Genomic DNA, 18,634 nt, shown 5'->3' with positions numbered 1-18,634 from the left:
CCCCAAAAAAAAAAAAAAAAAAAATCCCCATTACACATCACGTGGGGCCCTTATTTTTTTATATATGGAGCGATGAGTCTTACTTTTAATCGATTCAAGAACACACCTTCTAAACTATCAACCGTAGTCGGGGCAGCAGCACCATCCTCATCCTCAATAATCCTGCAGGTGCATCTGACATTTGTGTTACTTTCAGCCTCAGTCTTCATACGCTCATATTCTCTCATTCTGGCTAATGCTTGATCTAAGTGAATCACAGTGTTACCTGCAATATGGAACAGAAATATTTCTAGAGGATATAAAAGCAAACTTTTTCATGTATTCCATAAAATTTATTAATAAAAAAATAATGTCTGAACATAGGTAAGAAAAACTACCTTTAACAAGTTCCAGATACTGTACTATTTGGGTACTTGGCATACACTATCACATTTACTTAATCCTTAAAATAACCCTATAAAGTAGATGATAGTACCCTCATTTTCACAGAACTTAAGTGACTGCCCAAGGTTTCACAGCCAGTTAAATACAGAATCAAGAATTGGAACCCAGGTCTCTCAGACTCTCAAGTCCATGAATACTTGGGTATAGTTTGATGTGCTACGTTCTGGAAAATGAATCAGGCACCTGGGCATCTTTCTTTTCTCTAATTTCCTTTCCAAATTTAGGACTTGGGTTTTTTTCTCTCTGACCTATGCAACCCTCTAAACTTTTGTTTTACTACTGATGTAAAAAAATGCAATGTGCCATGCCTCAGAGTTACCTGGGTTTCCCACTATAAATTATATATGCTAACAAATTTCAGTTCTTACCCAAATTATGAAGTTAACATTTTTATTGAAGACGTGATTGGATAAGGCATTGCTACCTCTGAATTTTTCCTACTAATTAACTGGAAGATCTTAAAGGATGACCTTGAAGGGAAAGGAAATTAACATTCTCTGAACTTCTATTAGGCATGCTAGAGAGTTCTGTGTATTTTTCACAAGAACACAGCAAGGTAAATAGGACCCCATTTCCTTAGTATATGCAGAGTCAGAAAGGTTAGATGATTTGCCCAAAGTCAAAGAGTTAACAATTCTTGAATTTAGACTGATGGATGGATAGACTTTTAAGTCCATGTTCTTTCCACCACATCTTGCCTTTCTAGACTTTTGTTTCCTTATCAATGCCATTCAACGACTATATTAAAGTTGTGTTCTAAGATTATAAAAATTTCGCTTACCCAGATCATCTGTTGCAAAAGGCTCAAAATTTGAAGATACAGACATGACACTAGCATTATCAGCATCATTTTGCTCACTTATTTTATGTGTTTCTCTCTCAAAGTTCTTCTCAAAAGTTTCCTAAGTTATAGTTTAAAAAAACAAATAAAAGTCACTAATACTTCTTTTAAAATTTTATGATTAATATTAAAAATTTAACATAGAAATTAAGTATTTGCATAAAACACTTAAAACTGTGATATAATGAAAGTTATAAAAAGTTGAATACAGAGTCACAGAGAATATTAAAATATTAAGTAACCTTGCAGAACACTTTGTCATTATGGAGATGAAAATACACAGGCCCAGCTACTAATTAAATTCTATCTTGGAAAAGGTAACATTATTTCTACACCATCAGAGAAACTCTATCTTCAAACTCTAACAATGCCTAGTACCTTACTATGATATCTGGTTGTCTCAGAAGAAAAACATGACAGCATCATTCATATTTTTTAAAATTAACTTTATTGAAATATAATTTACATACAATGCACCCATTAAGTGTACAGTCTGATGAGTTTTGAAAAATATATGCACCAACGCAACCATCTTTCCTAAATATAAAGACCATTTCCACCAGCCCAGAGAGTTCCTTTGTATCCTCTACACCCCATTCATATGATTTCTATTACCACACATTAGTTTTGCTGGTTCTAGAGCTTTATATAAAATGGAACCACTCATTATATACTCTTCGGTGTCTGGCTTCTTTCACTCAGTATGTTTCTGAAATTAATCCATGTTGTTGTGTGTTTCAGAAGTTCATTATTTTTTAATGGCTGAAATAGTATTCCATTGTATGGATATACCACCGTTTGTTTATCCATTTATCTGCTGATGTTCCAGTTTGAGGCTATCATGACTAAAGATCCTACGAACATTAGTGTACAAGTATTTGTGGACATGTTTTCATTTCTCTTGGATGAGTACCTAGAAGAGAAATTGCTGGGTCACATGCCAAGTTTATGTTTAACTTTATAAGAAACTGCCAAACTGCTTTCCAAAGTGGCTGTACAATTTTTACAATCCTACAAGCAGTATGAGAGTTCCAACTGCTCCAAATTCACACCAATACTTCTTATTGTCAATCTTTTAAATTTCAGCCTTTCTAGTGGATGTGAGATAGTACCTCACGTAGTTCTGATGTGCACACTGGTCATTTATATATCTTCTTATGTGAAGCATATGTTCAAATCTCTTGCCCATTTTTTTTGAGTTGATTTCTTACAACTGAGTTATAAAAGTTCCTTATATAGTCAGGATTTGTCTTTTACACAGTCATTTGCCAGATATATGTACTGAGGTTGTTTTCTCCTAAAGGTATCTTTTGAAAAGCAGAAAGATTTTATTTTTATGAAGGCTGATTTATCAATTTTTTTCTTTTCGTATTTAGTGCTGTGTCCTACGAAATCTCTGCTTATGTCAAAATCATGGTGATTTTGTTTTCTTTTAGAAGTTTCATAGTTTTAACTTTTCCAGGACTGTAAATAGTTTCAAATTAATTTTTGTGTATAGCGTGATTAGGAGAGAGCCTCAATTATATTTTGACTGTAACTCATTTCACAATTGTGTTCTTTCCTAGCTACTGATCTTTTAAAGTTTTCTCTTAAATTATGAAATGACAGGTTTGTCCCTGATTAAAGGAAATGCAGGCATTAGGGAACATGTTTTAAGAAATGGAACCATTTTGCTACTCCTTTAAGTAAGACTTGAAGGTAGATGTGCCTTTGCCATTTTATAGCACTCTGGAGTAGAAGATGCAAATTGTTTCTTCCTCTTCCTAAATCTCAATTCCTCAACCTCCTTGACTATAATCCCCATATGTCTACTTTAATTCTCTCTTTCACGGCATGAAGACTTTTACACGCTCTGAAAGGTATGTGTAAAAGCTCCATAAATGGAACTCAAAGGACCTTGGCCTAGATACATGGAGAATGAGACTCTATATCCATCCAGTATGGTAACCACTAGCCCTGCAGCTATTTAAATAAAATTTAAAATTTAGTTCCTCAATTCCAATAGTCACATTTCAAGTGCTCGATAGCCACATGTGGCTAACAGGTACTGTATTAGACAATGAAGATATAAGACATTTCCATCACTGTAGAAAGTTCTACTGGATAGCACTGCTCTAGATCTGCTAAGACACCTTCTTATAAAGTATTACGGTATCTTTAAATTTTAACTTTAAAACCTTGTCAGGTTAACTTTATCATAAATTGCAGCTCAATTTTCAAAATTTACTGTTGATGATGCAAACCAATGGGCTCAAATCCTTTAAAATAATTGGAAGTAATGCCGCCTATCTGAAATTTGGATAAAAAGAAAGGCACTGGAGTTAAGGCTATAAAATTACTAAAAAAGATTTCTAAGAACAGACACTCTTCATGCTCCCTCAGTAAGTTATTTCAGTGCCTAATCAACTTAAATGTAACCTAGTAGCTCCTATTTTTTATGTATACAGCTGGACCACCTTTCATCTCCCATGAAAAAAGAGAACACAGTTTTCAATTAGTTAAAATAACAATTAATCCCAAGTAGCAATTAGTTACATTAATTTGTATTTGCTATTATAAAGTCAACCAAAACCATGTAGTTCTTGCACACAGGTTTATGTTCATAGTAGTATAGGAGTTGGAGCCTAGTGAAGAAAAGTTTTAAGCAGAAAAGATGACTTGGGAAAGCATTGTTTTAAACATGAGTAAAATAAAAGAGCAAAAATTGAGAAAAAGTCCTCAATAATTGTAAGGAAATGACTATACATGAAGAAGAGAAGATGACCTTTTTGAGAAAACACTGTCTTTTCAGAAAAAAACGTATGTTATCATATTAACAATGGGCAGAAACACAGTAGTATGCTTCCAACTCTATACCTATAGCAGGTATTTGCTAATCAATTATGACACTCTTATCCATGAATATCCAGGTGCTGAAGTTGGTATAAAAAAGAATGTACTGGGCTTCCCTGGTGGTGCAGTGGTTGAGAGTCTGCCTGCCGATGCAGGGGACACAGGTTTGTGCCCCGGTCCGGGAAGATCCCACATGCCGCGGAGCGGCTGGGCCCATAAGCCATGGCCGTTGAGCCTGTGCGTCAGGAGCCTATGCTCCGCAACGGGAGAGGCCACAACAGTGAGGCCCGTGTACCGCAAAAAAAAAATAATAATAAATAAATAAAAATAAAATAAAAAAGAATGTACTTGTTATCCCAGGACCACATATAATCTTTTACAACAGAATCAGGGTCTGAACCTTTACATAGGTGATTTCAAATGCCTAGTTCATTATCTCCTCAGTATCCTCGTAGTTTGCCATACAGTCATCCAATCCACTATGTGTGAGGTAGGTGTTATTTGGAGGACACAGTTTATTGAAAATATACATTTTCCTCACCACTCTTTTCCATTTCCAGGCCCTTTTTACTTTACTCAAAAATTTCTTCATCAATTTTAATATATTAAATTACATTTTCTTCCAGGCTTTCTTTTGTCTAGGCTTCTCTTCTAACTCAAAGACTAACTCAATTTATCTTGTATTTACTCAAGCGTTCATTGATCTAACTGCTGTCTGGTTTACTCAATGTCTTGAACGAAGACAACAATTTTTACTGAGTGTCTATTATGACTCAACTCCTATGTTGGACAAAGGAGATATAAATATGGCTATTTCAGACCTTATAACTTATTAATTTTTGGTGTTTGACTGCTGTCATATTGTGACTGAATTTTATACCTCACCTCAAAATAAAGCAATACACTACACTCAGCTTTTTAAAAAAGCTAAAAAACAAATATATTAGGTATACTCACAATTTATTAACAGTCTACTTAACTTTTGTTAGCTGTATACTGAAATTATGTCTACAATTTCATTAATCATTATCAGCTTACATCATCAGTAGTAGCAAGGCTTTCACTGGGAGTAAGTTCTGAGTTTGATGCTATCCAAGTACCAGAATTCACTGACTTTACATTTTCCCCTTCTTTTTCATGGTTCTCAGAAATATGTCTGGATACTATGTCCTAAATAAGGAAATAAGATAGCTATGAAAAACATCTGTGTTTAATCACAAAATTAAAAGTAGAAGTAGATACCAGAACAAATGCAATACTCCTGACCTCAAAGGTTAACTATGAGGAAGACATAACATTTAGGATAAAACACTAAAAAACTGCTCAGAAAAAGACTTTATCTAAAGCTACCTAAGCTATATAAGATTATTAAAATGGCATGGAAATACATAAAAAAACAGATCAAAATACTTATGGAACAAGGACATACTTCAGTCTAAGAAAGTAACCAGACAGAATGGTGAAAAATGGCAGTACCAGAAAGTGTAGGGGAAAAAATGTTAGGTACTGGATACCTGCAATGCATATAAAGCCCTCTGTCTCAAATAGTCTGTATTCAGTAGCTGAAGTTCATGGAAGAGTTCAATAAGAAAATGTGGACGAGATTCATTTTGAGAAATCAACGTAGCTACTTCAGAATAAATGGTATCCCGCAAAGCTTCAAACATGGAAAAATCACTCCCGGTTTCTGGAAGATATAAAAAGATCAGGAAGTTAATATTGATGAAATACATTCCTATTTCTTTTAACTTGCAACATTACTCTCACCTTTAAACTACTTAAAACACAATTCTATTTCAGAGCTTTTAAAGTAGAATAAAAATCTTAAAATTACCAAGAAAAAAATAATCTTAAAAATATCAAGATATACACTAAATATTTACTAGAGAAATAACATTACTTAGATTACTTAGAGCAAAGTTATTTCTCAATGGAAAATTTTACACATTTCATAGGAATAATCAGTGGAAATTTTTCAGCACTTGAATGAAATAAGCAAATTGCAAATAATTTTCTTTTTTTGCTAATACGAACTTTTTTACAAAAAAGGAAATTCGTTTACTTTGTTAATGTTGAGAACAAACTAAATGCTGCCAAGGAAACATACTATTTTACGGCTTATCTAGTTAGGTCTACTGATTCTCAAATCTCTGCAATCATGCTGTATTGATGAAAAACTGAATTTTTAACTATAACAAAATAGGTCAATTTTACTACAGGGTCTTACTGAAATCATTATAACTTGGAGCAAGCAGTGAGGCTAATGAAGTTTTCAGTTTCACAGAATCTAGGCATCATTCTATTATTCAGCAACAATTCTGCTACATATATTTGTTTATAGCAAAGAATTATCACCCTTAAAGGTATACACTCATACCTTTACTTTAAAGCGCACAAATTAGGAATTCTTCCCATTTTGAGTTCTCTACGGAAAAAAAAAAAAATTTCCCAGTGTTCTTCTAGCTATCGAATTCTGTAAACTTTCTAGAGTAATAGTAGAACCACAAGCAGCTAAATATTCAAGTTCTACAAAAATCAGTGACAAGTTTTCAAGAAAGGGAATTTGAAATGTTGAGTGTTTTAATATATTGTGCTTTCAAATAAACATGCAAAGATCATTAAGATTTTAAAAATTCACTTTTTGCAAGAGAGAAATTTTAAAAATGCAAAGCAAATGTGGTTTAATGAAAAAACTTTCCATTAATTTACTAGGCAAATTAACATCCTCAGGCCTCAATTTCCACAAGTATAAAATAATAAGGGTAATAAATATGCAACTTCCCTATCTTGCCTCAGACATTTATGAGTATAAAATGAAATGATACACTAAAATTCTCTTAGTAGTTTGAAAATGTTCAAATGCGCTATGTTACTATAAAAATATTTACTATGAGCAGGAACCAGAACTATCTCTGTAGGAAATCTCTATTTATAGGAAAAATCCAGGTAAGAAGATGGGATGTCACACAAACTTACCCAATTTATACACTATATTGTAGTTTGATCAGTTGTTTTAGAAAAAGTTTTAAAGATATAAGAACAAAGCATATTTAATTACCTCTGTATGTGATAAAATTATCACTCTAAATTATATACCAGTAAAGATTAAATTATTCCCGAATAATGAATTATGCCAAACATATGCTTCATCCCTCCCACCTACAATAGAAAAGTGGAAAGTTTTTGCCAGTTTCTCCTCCAGGACTAGTTTAGGCTAGAAACCTAGCATTAGTTTAGGCTAGAAAAATCCTTGATCTCAGCCAGATTTGTCTGACTCCATCTTGTTTTTATCCTACTTTCAGAGTTCTTTTCTTTAGGAAGTACCACTGATACATTTAGCTTCCTCCATGCTAGGTCCTTGTTTTTTTTGTTTTCTTTAAATTCCCCTAGAGGTTCATACAGGCTTTTCTTTTTTACTCATGTATAGCACAGGAGGCATTAAAGAATATTTACAATTCTAAATCATACAGAACCATGTCTAAAGAAAATTCATAGTTTAAGGACAAAAATAGCATTCTGCAATTTTCCATGATCTTTATTTATCATGGTCTTTGCATGTCATAGTTGTTTTTGTTCAACGGTTTATTTTTTTATACATGTTGACTGGTAAGGAAAAATAAGAACTACAACAGAAGTCATACACAATACTTAACACTGTAAATCAGAGCTAAGAATAAAAGTAACTATATTTTTGTTTCCAAAAAATATTAATGCTCGTAAGCATTTAAAGAATACAGATAAATAACTTCAACTAAAACACTAAATTATAAAAACATTTTCTATTACCTACATGAATGTGTTGGTTATGTTACATACACTAACAGAAAATGAAAATAAGAAAAGCAGCCAATTTTACCAACCAAGTGAAGAATTATAAATGAAAACCTTCAGAATTTAGTAAGTATGAATTCTTTCTCTTTTACCAGCCAAATAACACATACACACTAAACTAAATCTAAAAAAGTAATTAGAACAATAAAACTAAGGACTTTTAGGACCAATGGAAGAATTAACAAAAAGTGGACACCAAATCTAAGCAGATTGTTACCTGGCGCTTCATTGCATGCATTTCTGTTAGACTGCTGTAGTATTCTCCTAGCATGTGCTGTAGGAAAGGGCAGACATAAGGATGAACATAAAATGTGTATAAATAGTAAAGACAGGGTCTGTAACATGAATAAATGAATGAAAAAAAGAAATAAGCAAATTTCTTTAAAATCGTTTGCCTGAACTGAAATGTTATCACAAGGTATGGTTTATGCTCTGTTTAAAAATAATCTCTCTTCAGGGAAAATATCAAAAGATCTGCTATAAACTTGTGTTGATGTGACTGATGATGACTATCATAATAAACTTCTACCATTCACTCTGAGAAGCATACACATCAAAGGGAACCTCCCACAACCCCCAAGGGAGAAGAGGACTGTATACAATTCAATACTAGCAGCCGTATATGCTACAATCTAATGATCATATAACAAAAACTACTCTTACGTGCCATAAAGAATTTTAGGGTAATGGTTAAAACTATAACTGTCTTTTTAGAAAAGAGGAATATTTATATTATTCAAACATATTTTAGTTCACCAAAATTTGATGGTTATATGTTTCTAAGTGACAGTAATAAGATCTGAAGTACTATGACCAACTATCAATGATTTAGGTAACTGACATCTAAGCTATTAAGCCTATCAATTTAGTGCCTTTCTCCAACCTCCACCCAACTGTTTATTGTTTGAAGACATCAGTATTTGATAAAGATAGTGAAAGGAGATGGAAACTACAAAACTTTGGTAAAATGCTAGGGTCAGAACAATAGAATTGATATGTTTGACAAAAGGATCTTGGACTTAACAGGAGACCAGGATTGAAACTTCGGTTCTACCATCTGCTAGCAATACAACCTTGAGGAGGTCATTTCAAAATATGAATAAATGTGATGCTTTTCTGATTACAAAAGTAATAAATACTCTATAAGTTTTAGAAAATATAGAGGAGTTTAAAGATAATAAAACCACTATTAACATTCTGATGCATTCTCTTCCAGCTTTTTTATCCAGATTTTTGTTTAAAATAGTTGGAATCATAATGTTCAGTTAACACCTAAATCCCAATTTCTTCTTTTCACTTTTGTTTCCTTAGGATGGATGCCTACAAGTACTGGGTTAAGGACATGACATTTTTCCCAAAAAACTGTACCAGTTTATACTACTGGTCCTTTATGAGCACTGGGAAAAAACAGGCACCCCCTCTGATCATGTTTCCTCTTCTGCAAAATGAAAATAAAATGAATTCAAACGATTATGAGGCTCAAATGAGATGAGTAATTTGTTTAGTTTGTAAACAGTAAAGCATACTACAAATGGTAGCTACTGTTATCATTTTCACCAAGGGTCTACTGACAACTGAAAATTTAGTCTACATTTACTGCCTCCCTCTCCATATTTCTTTGAGACGTACTTATTCTTTATAAATCAGGGACGTGCCAGTATTTACTTAAACTAAAATGGCGGCAAATACTTATGACTCCATTCATTCAATAAACACTCACTGAGTGCCTACCATGTGTCAGGTTCCATGCTAACATTTAAGATACAAATATGAAAAAATATTATCTACTGCCAAAGGAACCAAAAAGGTGATACAGACACTTAAACGAGTAAATACTACATAATGTGATACAGGCAACAAAAGAGGTTTACACAGGCTATGACAGAAAAACAAAAAGGAGAAAGGGTAACCTCTCCCAGCTTGGATTTGGATACAATTCCAGAGCTGCAGAATTAAGATTTTATTTAAGAGCCAGCAGAGACAAAGGCAAACAAAGAGCAAAAAGGACTTGAGGCAGGAAGGACAACTGCTGAGGTAAGACAACTACTGAGGTGGCTATGGGAAAACTTCAGTTCAGTGCCACTGAAAGAGTCAAGTTCAAGGCACAGGGTGTGGAAATGAGTCTGGAGAGGCAGGAAGGAATCAAATCTCTGCTGGTCAGATATGTTACATTGAGGCATCTGGACTTTCTCCTGCAGGCACGGTGAAGGCCAAAGATTTTAAGCAGGGGAATGATGTGATTTTATATCCAACTCTTATTCAGATAATATTTTCAGAATTTCAAATTAGGAGTACCAAATTAATGTCAACTATACTTGTTCATTCCGAATTTTATCAAAATGCATCAAAAGATAGTATCACAATAACAATAAAATATATTTCCAGTTTACACTTCTTGATATCAAGAACTGTGGACTGTAAACTCTACTATAAAACCTTTCACATGATGGAAAAGTGTGGTGGATGAATTTTAAGCTTGTTTTAATATAGCTTTTCAAATCTAAGGTGAAGAAGTCCTTAAATTAAAACAAACCAAAAAAAGAACATACCTGAAGATATTTCTGTAGACCTACTATATCTTATTACTTTTTCCAGCTGCTCATGATTCTTTCTGCTGAATACTTTTGCTTGAACAGGCTCTTCAGTCTGGGCTGAATGTCTGTTCCTACTTTTGCAAGGTTCACATGTGCTAGACATACTGGCACTTTCATACCCTTGAGTAAAAAAAGTGACAACTGTTATCAGTTGCAACTAACTCAAACTGAAAGGGAAATTGATTTCCATAATGAAACAGTACAGGTCACTCAATTTAGAATGCTGTGAAGGCCTGGTATAACTAGAAATCAAAATAGTAAATAGTATGTTTCAGAAAAATCTTTGCGATAACCTTTGTAGGCATAGAATAACAGTAATAAATTCTAACACTTCATTGTCCTTCGATATTCATCTCAATGAACACATCCCAACTCAAACTACATGGTAGACCTTATATAACCCAAATTCTCTACTAGACTCCAAGCTAACAATTTTTCAGTATTAGGAAATACAAGAAAGAATCACATCTAATCTATATATGTCCATGATAGACAGAAGAATAAGGGACATTAAATAATCAGATGTCTGCTTTTGTATACCTTTTGTTTAATATGACTTGGTATAAAGCCTTCCCCACCCATAGGTTATACATATATTCTATTAACTCTTCTGAGTTTTGGTATTAATCTTTTTTTCAGTTACTTTTCGGCATCTAGCACAAGGTAGGAATTCAACTTTATTTTGTTCCACATGGATAGTTGGTTACACCTAACCTTTTCCCACTGAATTAAAATGCAACCTTGGTCAATATATTAAATCTCCACATTTATTGGGTTTTATTTCTGGGCATTCCATCTGTTTAACTTATCTATTCCAATGCCACAGAAGTTCTACACTATGTTTAAACACCTGGTAAGACAAGTCCTATCTAGCTTCTTTTCTTAGCTATTTTTGGACACTGGTCCTTCCACAGAAGTTTTCAGATCTTTTTCCCCCAATTTCAAAAACAATCCATGAGGATTCAAAATAGAAACACATTAAAAGTATTTATTAATTTGAGGAGAATTTACTTATTTTTAAATATTTATTTATATATTTATTTGGCTATGCCAGGTCTTAGCTGCAGCACAGGGGATCATTGTTGCAGCGTGCGGAATCTTTAGTTGCAATTTTATAAACTGTAACTTAAGAACATAGTTATGCTTTTATATTTGCTTAATCTTGTTTCGTGTTCTTCAAAAAAATTTTTATAGATCTCGTACATTTCTTGTTAAATTTATTCCTAAGGATTTTTGGTCCCAGTAACTTTGGATACTACTATGAAAAGAATACTCCCTGCCACTTCCATTTCTACTGGGTATTACTATGATAGAGAAAAATATTTACACACTTATTTCATAATCTTATTTCATAATTACTTTACTAACTTAGCTAACTTAGGTAGCTATTTTCCAGTGTCTCTCGGGCTAGCTTAGAAAATATATAAAATTTGTTTCCCTTTTCAAATATTTATTCCAATCATTTAATCTTGTCATAATACTTTCCAACCAATGCTAAATAATGATGGTGGTAGAGAGGGAATCCCTGTTAATTCCTAATTTTGATAGAGATATCTCTGGAGTATTTTCATTTACAATAGTGCTTATAAGTGGCATCAGCTAACAGCCTTTATTATATTTAAATAACTGCCTCTCTTTCTAGGTGCATTTTCATTAGGAATGACTTAAAATTTTATCTAACCTACCACTATGATTACATGACTTCTGTCCTGTAATGTGGTTGATATAATCAATTATGTTGACAGATTTCCTGATAATAAATCACGATTACATTTCTGTAATAAACCTGCTGACAACAGTCTAATACTCTTTTCATATACTGGCAGGTTAAATTTGCTAGTATTTTACTTTTGAATTTACATTAATAGCTGAGATTAAACTACTGCTTTCTTTACTGAACTGTTACCTCTCCTTTTCACCTTCCCTTATATAAAGGTCTCTATCTGATTCATATGTTGTCTCTATAGTTTTCTTCAGATAGAATACACCAGTATCTTCTTTCAGCTTGACAGGTGAAGAGTCTCTTGTCGGAAAGTAGGATTCTTGAGTTGTAGTCCCTTTTTGTCCACGAATGGATGTCATTTCACTTCTACTTTTTTAGGTTTTAAGTAAGACTGTCTGATGTCAGTTTGGTTTTTTCTTTATATGTAACTTGTTCTTCCAACCTGGAAGCTTAGAGGATTTTTACTTTTTCCTCGGAATCCAGGAACTGTATCAGTCTATACACAGTGGAGAAGGGGTGTGTACTTTCCGTGCCTCCTGGCTGGGCAACAGTCAGCTATTTTGATCTGCGGTCTTGAGTCTTTCTTCATTAAAGATTCCCCTTTATTATTTGTTGAATTACTGCCTCTCCACTTTTTTTTTTTTCTCCTTCAGAACTCCTTGTATATCAGATCTCCAAGATTTGTCCTTAAGCCTCTAATCATTTCCCTCTTTATTTTATCTCTTAGTACTTTTTGCTCTGTGTAATGACATAGTTCTTCCTTTTAATTTTCTAGGCCAGTAATTTGGAACTTAATAGCATTTGTTCTCTTTTTCAAATAATCTAAACATTGAATGTGAAAATCATTTTTTCTAGTTCTCAAGAATTTATGTTATAATTCAATCTGCTTTTTAAAAATAATTCAATCTGCTTAAGTATTCTTATCATTTTGCTCAAGTATTTCCTTCAATAATTCTGTTTTTACTAAATTTTACCTGTTCTAGTGGTCTGCTTCTATGACTTCTCTCTGGCTGCTGGTCCCTTTTATGTGCACTGTTATGTTCACTGGGTTAGCCCCGACTCTTACCTACCCTTCAGGCTGGACCCGACTGCTGGGCAGCTTTAATGGCAGCACGCTGGCAGTGCTTGGAAGCCTCATGCCCATGGTGGAGCAATGGTCTGGCTGGCAAGCTGTCAGCCTCCCATCAAGACGATGAAGAAGGAAGCCTCTCGACCCCTCAGGCTCCTCAGCTGCAAAGGTAAATGCTTTACCATGTTCAGCGTAGGTAGGATGCCTCCTCTTTTTTCAGTGACACCTTTCCCATTAGTACTTTGAAGTGGCAAAAGACTGCTACTCTTGGAAGGGAGGGAAGCGCCCTCCCCGTGGAAGGAGGGGTTGCATGGATCTCCTCCAACCAAGTTTTCTCTAAGAAGCACAGGGCTCTGATTTTTGCTCACTCTGAAAGAGCCAGCAGAACCTAAAGCCTTGCTGCTTATCTCTCTAGATCACAACAGCTGCTCTGTTAATAACAAATTAGTTCCCAATATACTGTCAAATTATTCTCTGTAATATCCTATCTGGATTCAACTTCCCTTTCTTTCTCTAAGGCCATCATTCAAGTTAGGACTTCATCATCTCATGTATAGGTTCCTGATTTCTTTGTTGGTCTCTCAGACTCTCAAGCCACTCTCATTCATTCTGCATGAAACTTACCAGAAAAAGAGCCCTGTTGGTTACTTTGGAATATTACATAAAAAGCAATAAAAGGTATGATTGCCAAGAGTAATATGTAAAATTATATAAATGGTAGTACTATTGCTTATTTAATTAACAGCAAACATAGCTCTGAAGAAGATAAAGTATGTTATTCTAACAAGAACATTTATATAAATGAAATTAAGCGTCTAACTGCTGTTACTGAATCATGTGAAAAGTGCTGAATGGATTCTAATCAAAATTAAAATATATATTATGCAGCATACACAAAATTCTCTTTAGGGAGCCCCAGTAGTAAGGGAAAAAAAAAAACAGTCAGTCATCTTCCAAAAGAGCTAAGACTGTGAAGAGAAGCATGCTATAATTTTTAAGATGCTATAAAAAGAGGGGAAAAAACCCCCATGGTTTTACATGAGTCCCAATTTAAAAATATCAAGGGCTAGATTTCCAAAGTTAAGGTACTACTGTTGATTTGCTTCTCTTTGGCACACTTTAATAGTAATCCTCCAGGGAAAGTAGAAGATTTAATGAAAGTCAGTAATACTTCAGAGTAACACTGGCCAGGCCAGCTGATATAACAACAGCAACAACGACATATGATGGTCATTATTATAAGGGGGTTATCTCCTGTCTTTCTCAGCACAAGTGGCTGACAGAGCTGGAAGAAACAGTGTTTCTAGTTGTGTCTCCAATACAGGGAAACAGCTCAGCCACAGCACCCTGGAGACCTTCCATATACCTACACAGGTCACACTGGGAAGGACTGAACCGTCACTGAATCTAAGTCTTGGCGGAAGGCCTTATGATTTTCCTCTCTTTCCCCTGAAAGGCTGTCATGAGAGAACTTCTCATCTCCTCCTGGGCTCTGATGAAATCATGAGACCAGTTCGCCTCACCCCGAGGGTACATCTCCATTCTCGACTGTGGCTTAGCTACAGCACAGCATTGGCTCCTAGGCTACAGGGTGCCCCACCACTCATGATGCAACTATCATCTGGCCCCTTCTGTTTCAGCGTCGCCCTTGTGGTGAGTGGAATAAGGGACAAAGGGAGCTGGCACCTTTGGCTACCCTTCCTTTTTCTGACTTCATTAAATAATAAACTCTGAATCTAAAATGGGCCACATCTGTCAGGGCTTATCTTGCCTAATGCGAGACATCCATTTTATCTCAATCTTCATTAGTGAGCAAGAAGAGTGGGGGAAGAAAGAAACGAAAAGATTCAGGGCTGGGTGGAACCCAGAAGTCAGTATACTAACAGTCTCATCCAATTTCCCAAGACAAGAATGAGGACCATCTAGACTATATGCTTCTACTCCTCTCTAATACCATCAAAAGAGGAAATGGGTCTGGTAGAGTGTAGCCAAATTATGGGTCTGTAAACCAAGTCATATGTCTGATAACTCAAGTACCCAGCAAGGCAAGAAGTCATGCTCAACTCATAAAGTCTGAATTTGAACTGAAGCTTAAAAGATAATTAGCACATAATTTGTAAAATCTTACTTTGCATGCAATAATATGTATCTTTATATATAAAGACCTTCTAAAGATTACCATCATTGGTACATTATCATCCTGTGAAACAAAGTTAAATGAAGATTTAGCATGCTACTTCTGAAAGACTGTCAACATGTGCAAAGAACATAGAAACAGCTCAAATTTGGAACAGTATATAACTGGCTGTACTATATCTTTTAAGACAGCAACTTAAGTCCCACTGTGCTGGCCTATTTGTCATATCCTATTTACTTCCCCAGTTCTCTCATCTTCTTTTCTTGCTTCACCCTGACTCTATATTACTTTTCCTATTGTTACTACAATTTGGAATGCTTTCCAATCTTCCCTCCATCGACCTCCATTCCTACTTCCTTTAAGACAGAGTAAACATTCTTTCTTCTAAGAAATCAAGGCTATTCCTATCCCACAAAGAGAACAAACACAACATAAATTAGTGGTCTAGCTCAGTACTTCTCAGACTTTAATGTGCATATATTCGTATTAAAACATCGGGAATCTTGCTAATATGCAAACTGAAAAACAATGTGTACTGATTCAGTTGGTATAAGGTGGGGCCCAAGAGTCTGCATTTCTAATAAGCTCCCAGATGATGCGGATGCTGCCTGTCCATGGTTCACATTCTGCATAGCAAGGACTTAGCTCATTTGATTTTGCTACATATTATTTTGACTCTGCATATATTAGTTCGGTTCTGCTATCAGGTCTTTTACCTTTGTGTGTGCACCTTAAAGTGGAGCTCCCATTAACAGATGGTCTTAAAGCCCTCTTGAACAAGTGTGAATGTGCATTCTTGGCAAGTATTTTTATACTGAAGTATGAGAAAAGAGAGCAAATAGATCAGAATGTCAATCTTTGCCTTGAAGTAAAAGAAAAGCTGAATTGTATATCTGGAACCATAATTCTTCAGAATAAAGGGGTTTCAAAAATACAAATACACCAGGATTTCTAGGCTCAGGCAGACATGGCCATATGCTGGCTGAGTGCCCTCTAAGACCCTGCTACTCAAACTGTAGTCCACAGACTACACTGTCAATGCTGATCAACAACGCATGGAGAACTTGTTAGAAATGCAGACTATCAGGTCCCTCCTCAGACTGACGGAATCAGGCTCTGACTTTAAGCAAGATTCCCAAGGAGATTTGTATGAAACATTATCAAGTTCAAGACGCACTGCCCTAGCACACTCAAAATAACCAGCTGAATGAGAGAATGCTGGGATAACAAAGGTTAGTTTCTTTCCATTTACTCATATGACAAAAAGCATTTTGTTGGAGCAACTACGTTAATAAGAAGTTCAGAGTTACCCCGAGGGCCTCTCTCAAAATGGTCACTATCTACTTAAATCCTCTCTAGTGGCACCAAGAGTGACCATGGAGAAGGCATCGTAGTTGTATTTTCATTCATTTGAATGGTTTCAGATCACTAATCTACTAAGTAATCAGCTCCTCCCAAACCTAAATAACTGAAAAATTATTTCAAGGATGATAATGTGTATGCTGAGAAAAATGTTACCCCTGTTCACATTTGCTTGTTTAACCATGAAATCAGATTCTTCACATGGGAGTAGGAGTAGCAGCCCAGGACTTTAGGAAACATGAGGTAATGAAATGAAAAAAACCGCACACGTATTCTTTTTCACATCCATAGTTTTCATCAGATTTTTCAAGGGTTCCATTATCCAAAGATGGCTGAGATGAATGCTACCAAAGCTTACAAGTGGATTTTTAACTGCAGAGTGTCCCAGGACCTTTACTACACTTATAATGTACTGTGAGCTTCCAAGAGAGGAAGTTAGTAGGTGCAGTGAGTTTTCACAATTTTCTGATTATAAGCCTAGAATATTTTGCTCTTAAGCACCAAATACTATCTCCTTGAACGCAGAACAACCTTTCAAGGCCACAGCCAAAAAGTGTCCCTTGCAAACTGGAAGGAGCATCCTTTAACTATAATATTCCAGATTTTAGCTAGTAAATCAATTTTTAACCAGTGTTAGACTTCACTAAGTTCTTCAAAAATCATAAAAAATCTATTATTTTAAAAAGTGCCATGAAATGAACACTATAAAGAGAACTCTGATATTATACTCAATGACAAGATTCAATAAAATATGGATTAATGTTTTCTCCTACTAACTAAGGTCCAGTTCCTGAAGGACTAAGAGCAAACTTGTTCTAAAAGTGACTTCACCTACATGATATCCAAAGACTGCAGTGTAGTCAGAGGCCCGCATTTCTTTAAATGAACCCATCGCGGATCTAGCCAGAAGTCACCAACGAGGTCTTGCACATAATATTAAACGAGAGAACAGTAAAAGTTCCGAGCTCATAGGAACATAGTAAGAAGTTTTAAGAAGCACAAAAAAGAATAAATGCCATGTTTTAAAATATCTACACCATTAAACCCTATTTGATAAATTTTATTTAAAAAGTTCTCAAAGGTAACTAAAAATGACTTTGTTCAGGTGGGTCTACAACAGTGCCTCCTCAACAGCCACACTGAAATGATACACACCAACATGTGAGAGTAAGCGTACCAACATTTATGCTGATCAAGTCAACAAATTTCAGTACTTACCAATATTTTTAACTCTGCTTTTCAGCTGAGTAGAATGCCTCTTCTTACTCTTTGATTTGGGAGTTTTATCTTTAGATGCCAGGCTGGCCTGTGCAGATGCTTTTCTTGACTTGAATGTTTTAGTTACTGTTGTTGGATCTACTGGGTCAGGCATACTGCTAAAGCTTTCTAACGACTCTTCATCAAACTGGCGTCTTCTCCTACTGGTATCTAATTGATTTTTGCGATTACTATTTGTTGTTTTCTTTACAGACACTGCACATCCAGTCTTGAGAGATGGTTTTTCTACTTCACCTTCTTGGTCATATAACCATGGTGTCCTACCATTCTCCACCTCCTCTTCAGGCTGTTTTTGATTCCTTACCAATGAAAATAAGTTTTTATATATTACAATGATATATTTCTACATCTACTGAAAACTCCAGATATACTTAATTTATAGTCTACTAGTAGATTCAGGTAAATAAAAACTGTCAACAGGCTATAAAAATATTCCCACAAAATACACATTAAAAATGAAAATGCTGGGGCTTCCCTGGTGGCGCAGTGCTTGAGAGTCCGCCTGCCGATGCAGGAGACGCGG

General features: G+C 35.0%; 1 protein-coding gene across 1 annotated transcript in view; it reads right to left on the bottom strand.

Annotated features, from left to right (window-relative positions):
* Positions 1–18,403, bottom strand: part of LOC103084483 (pericentriolar material 1 protein-like) — a 37,317-nt gene extending 18,914 nt beyond the window's left edge. Inside the window, exons 1-7 of the mRNA XM_007468487.1 lie at positions 18,052–18,403; positions 10,498–10,662; positions 8,166–8,222; positions 5,632–5,804; positions 5,156–5,287; positions 1,226–1,346; positions 107–265 (exon numbers count right to left, since the gene is read on the bottom strand). Of these exons, the coding sequence (XP_007468549.1) occupies positions 107–265; positions 1,226–1,346; positions 5,156–5,287; positions 5,632–5,804; positions 8,166–8,222; positions 10,498–10,662; positions 18,052–18,205 (961 nt within the window). The 5' untranslated portion in view covers positions 18,206–18,403. The remainder of the gene's footprint in view (positions 1–106; positions 266–1,225; positions 1,347–5,155; positions 5,288–5,631; positions 5,805–8,165; positions 8,223–10,497; positions 10,663–18,051) is intronic.
* Positions 18,404–18,634: the final 231 nt, after the last annotated feature.

The sequence above is a fragment of the Lipotes vexillifer genome, unplaced genomic scaffold (assembly GCF_000442215.2).
Source record: "Lipotes vexillifer unplaced genomic scaffold, Lipotes_vexillifer_v1.1 scaffold1053, whole genome shotgun sequence".
In the NCBI taxonomy this organism is placed as follows: domain Eukaryota; kingdom Metazoa; phylum Chordata; class Mammalia; order Artiodactyla; family Lipotidae; genus Lipotes; species Lipotes vexillifer.
Note: the sequence above shows the minus strand (reverse complement) of the source record. Positions and strands in the feature narration are given on the sequence as shown.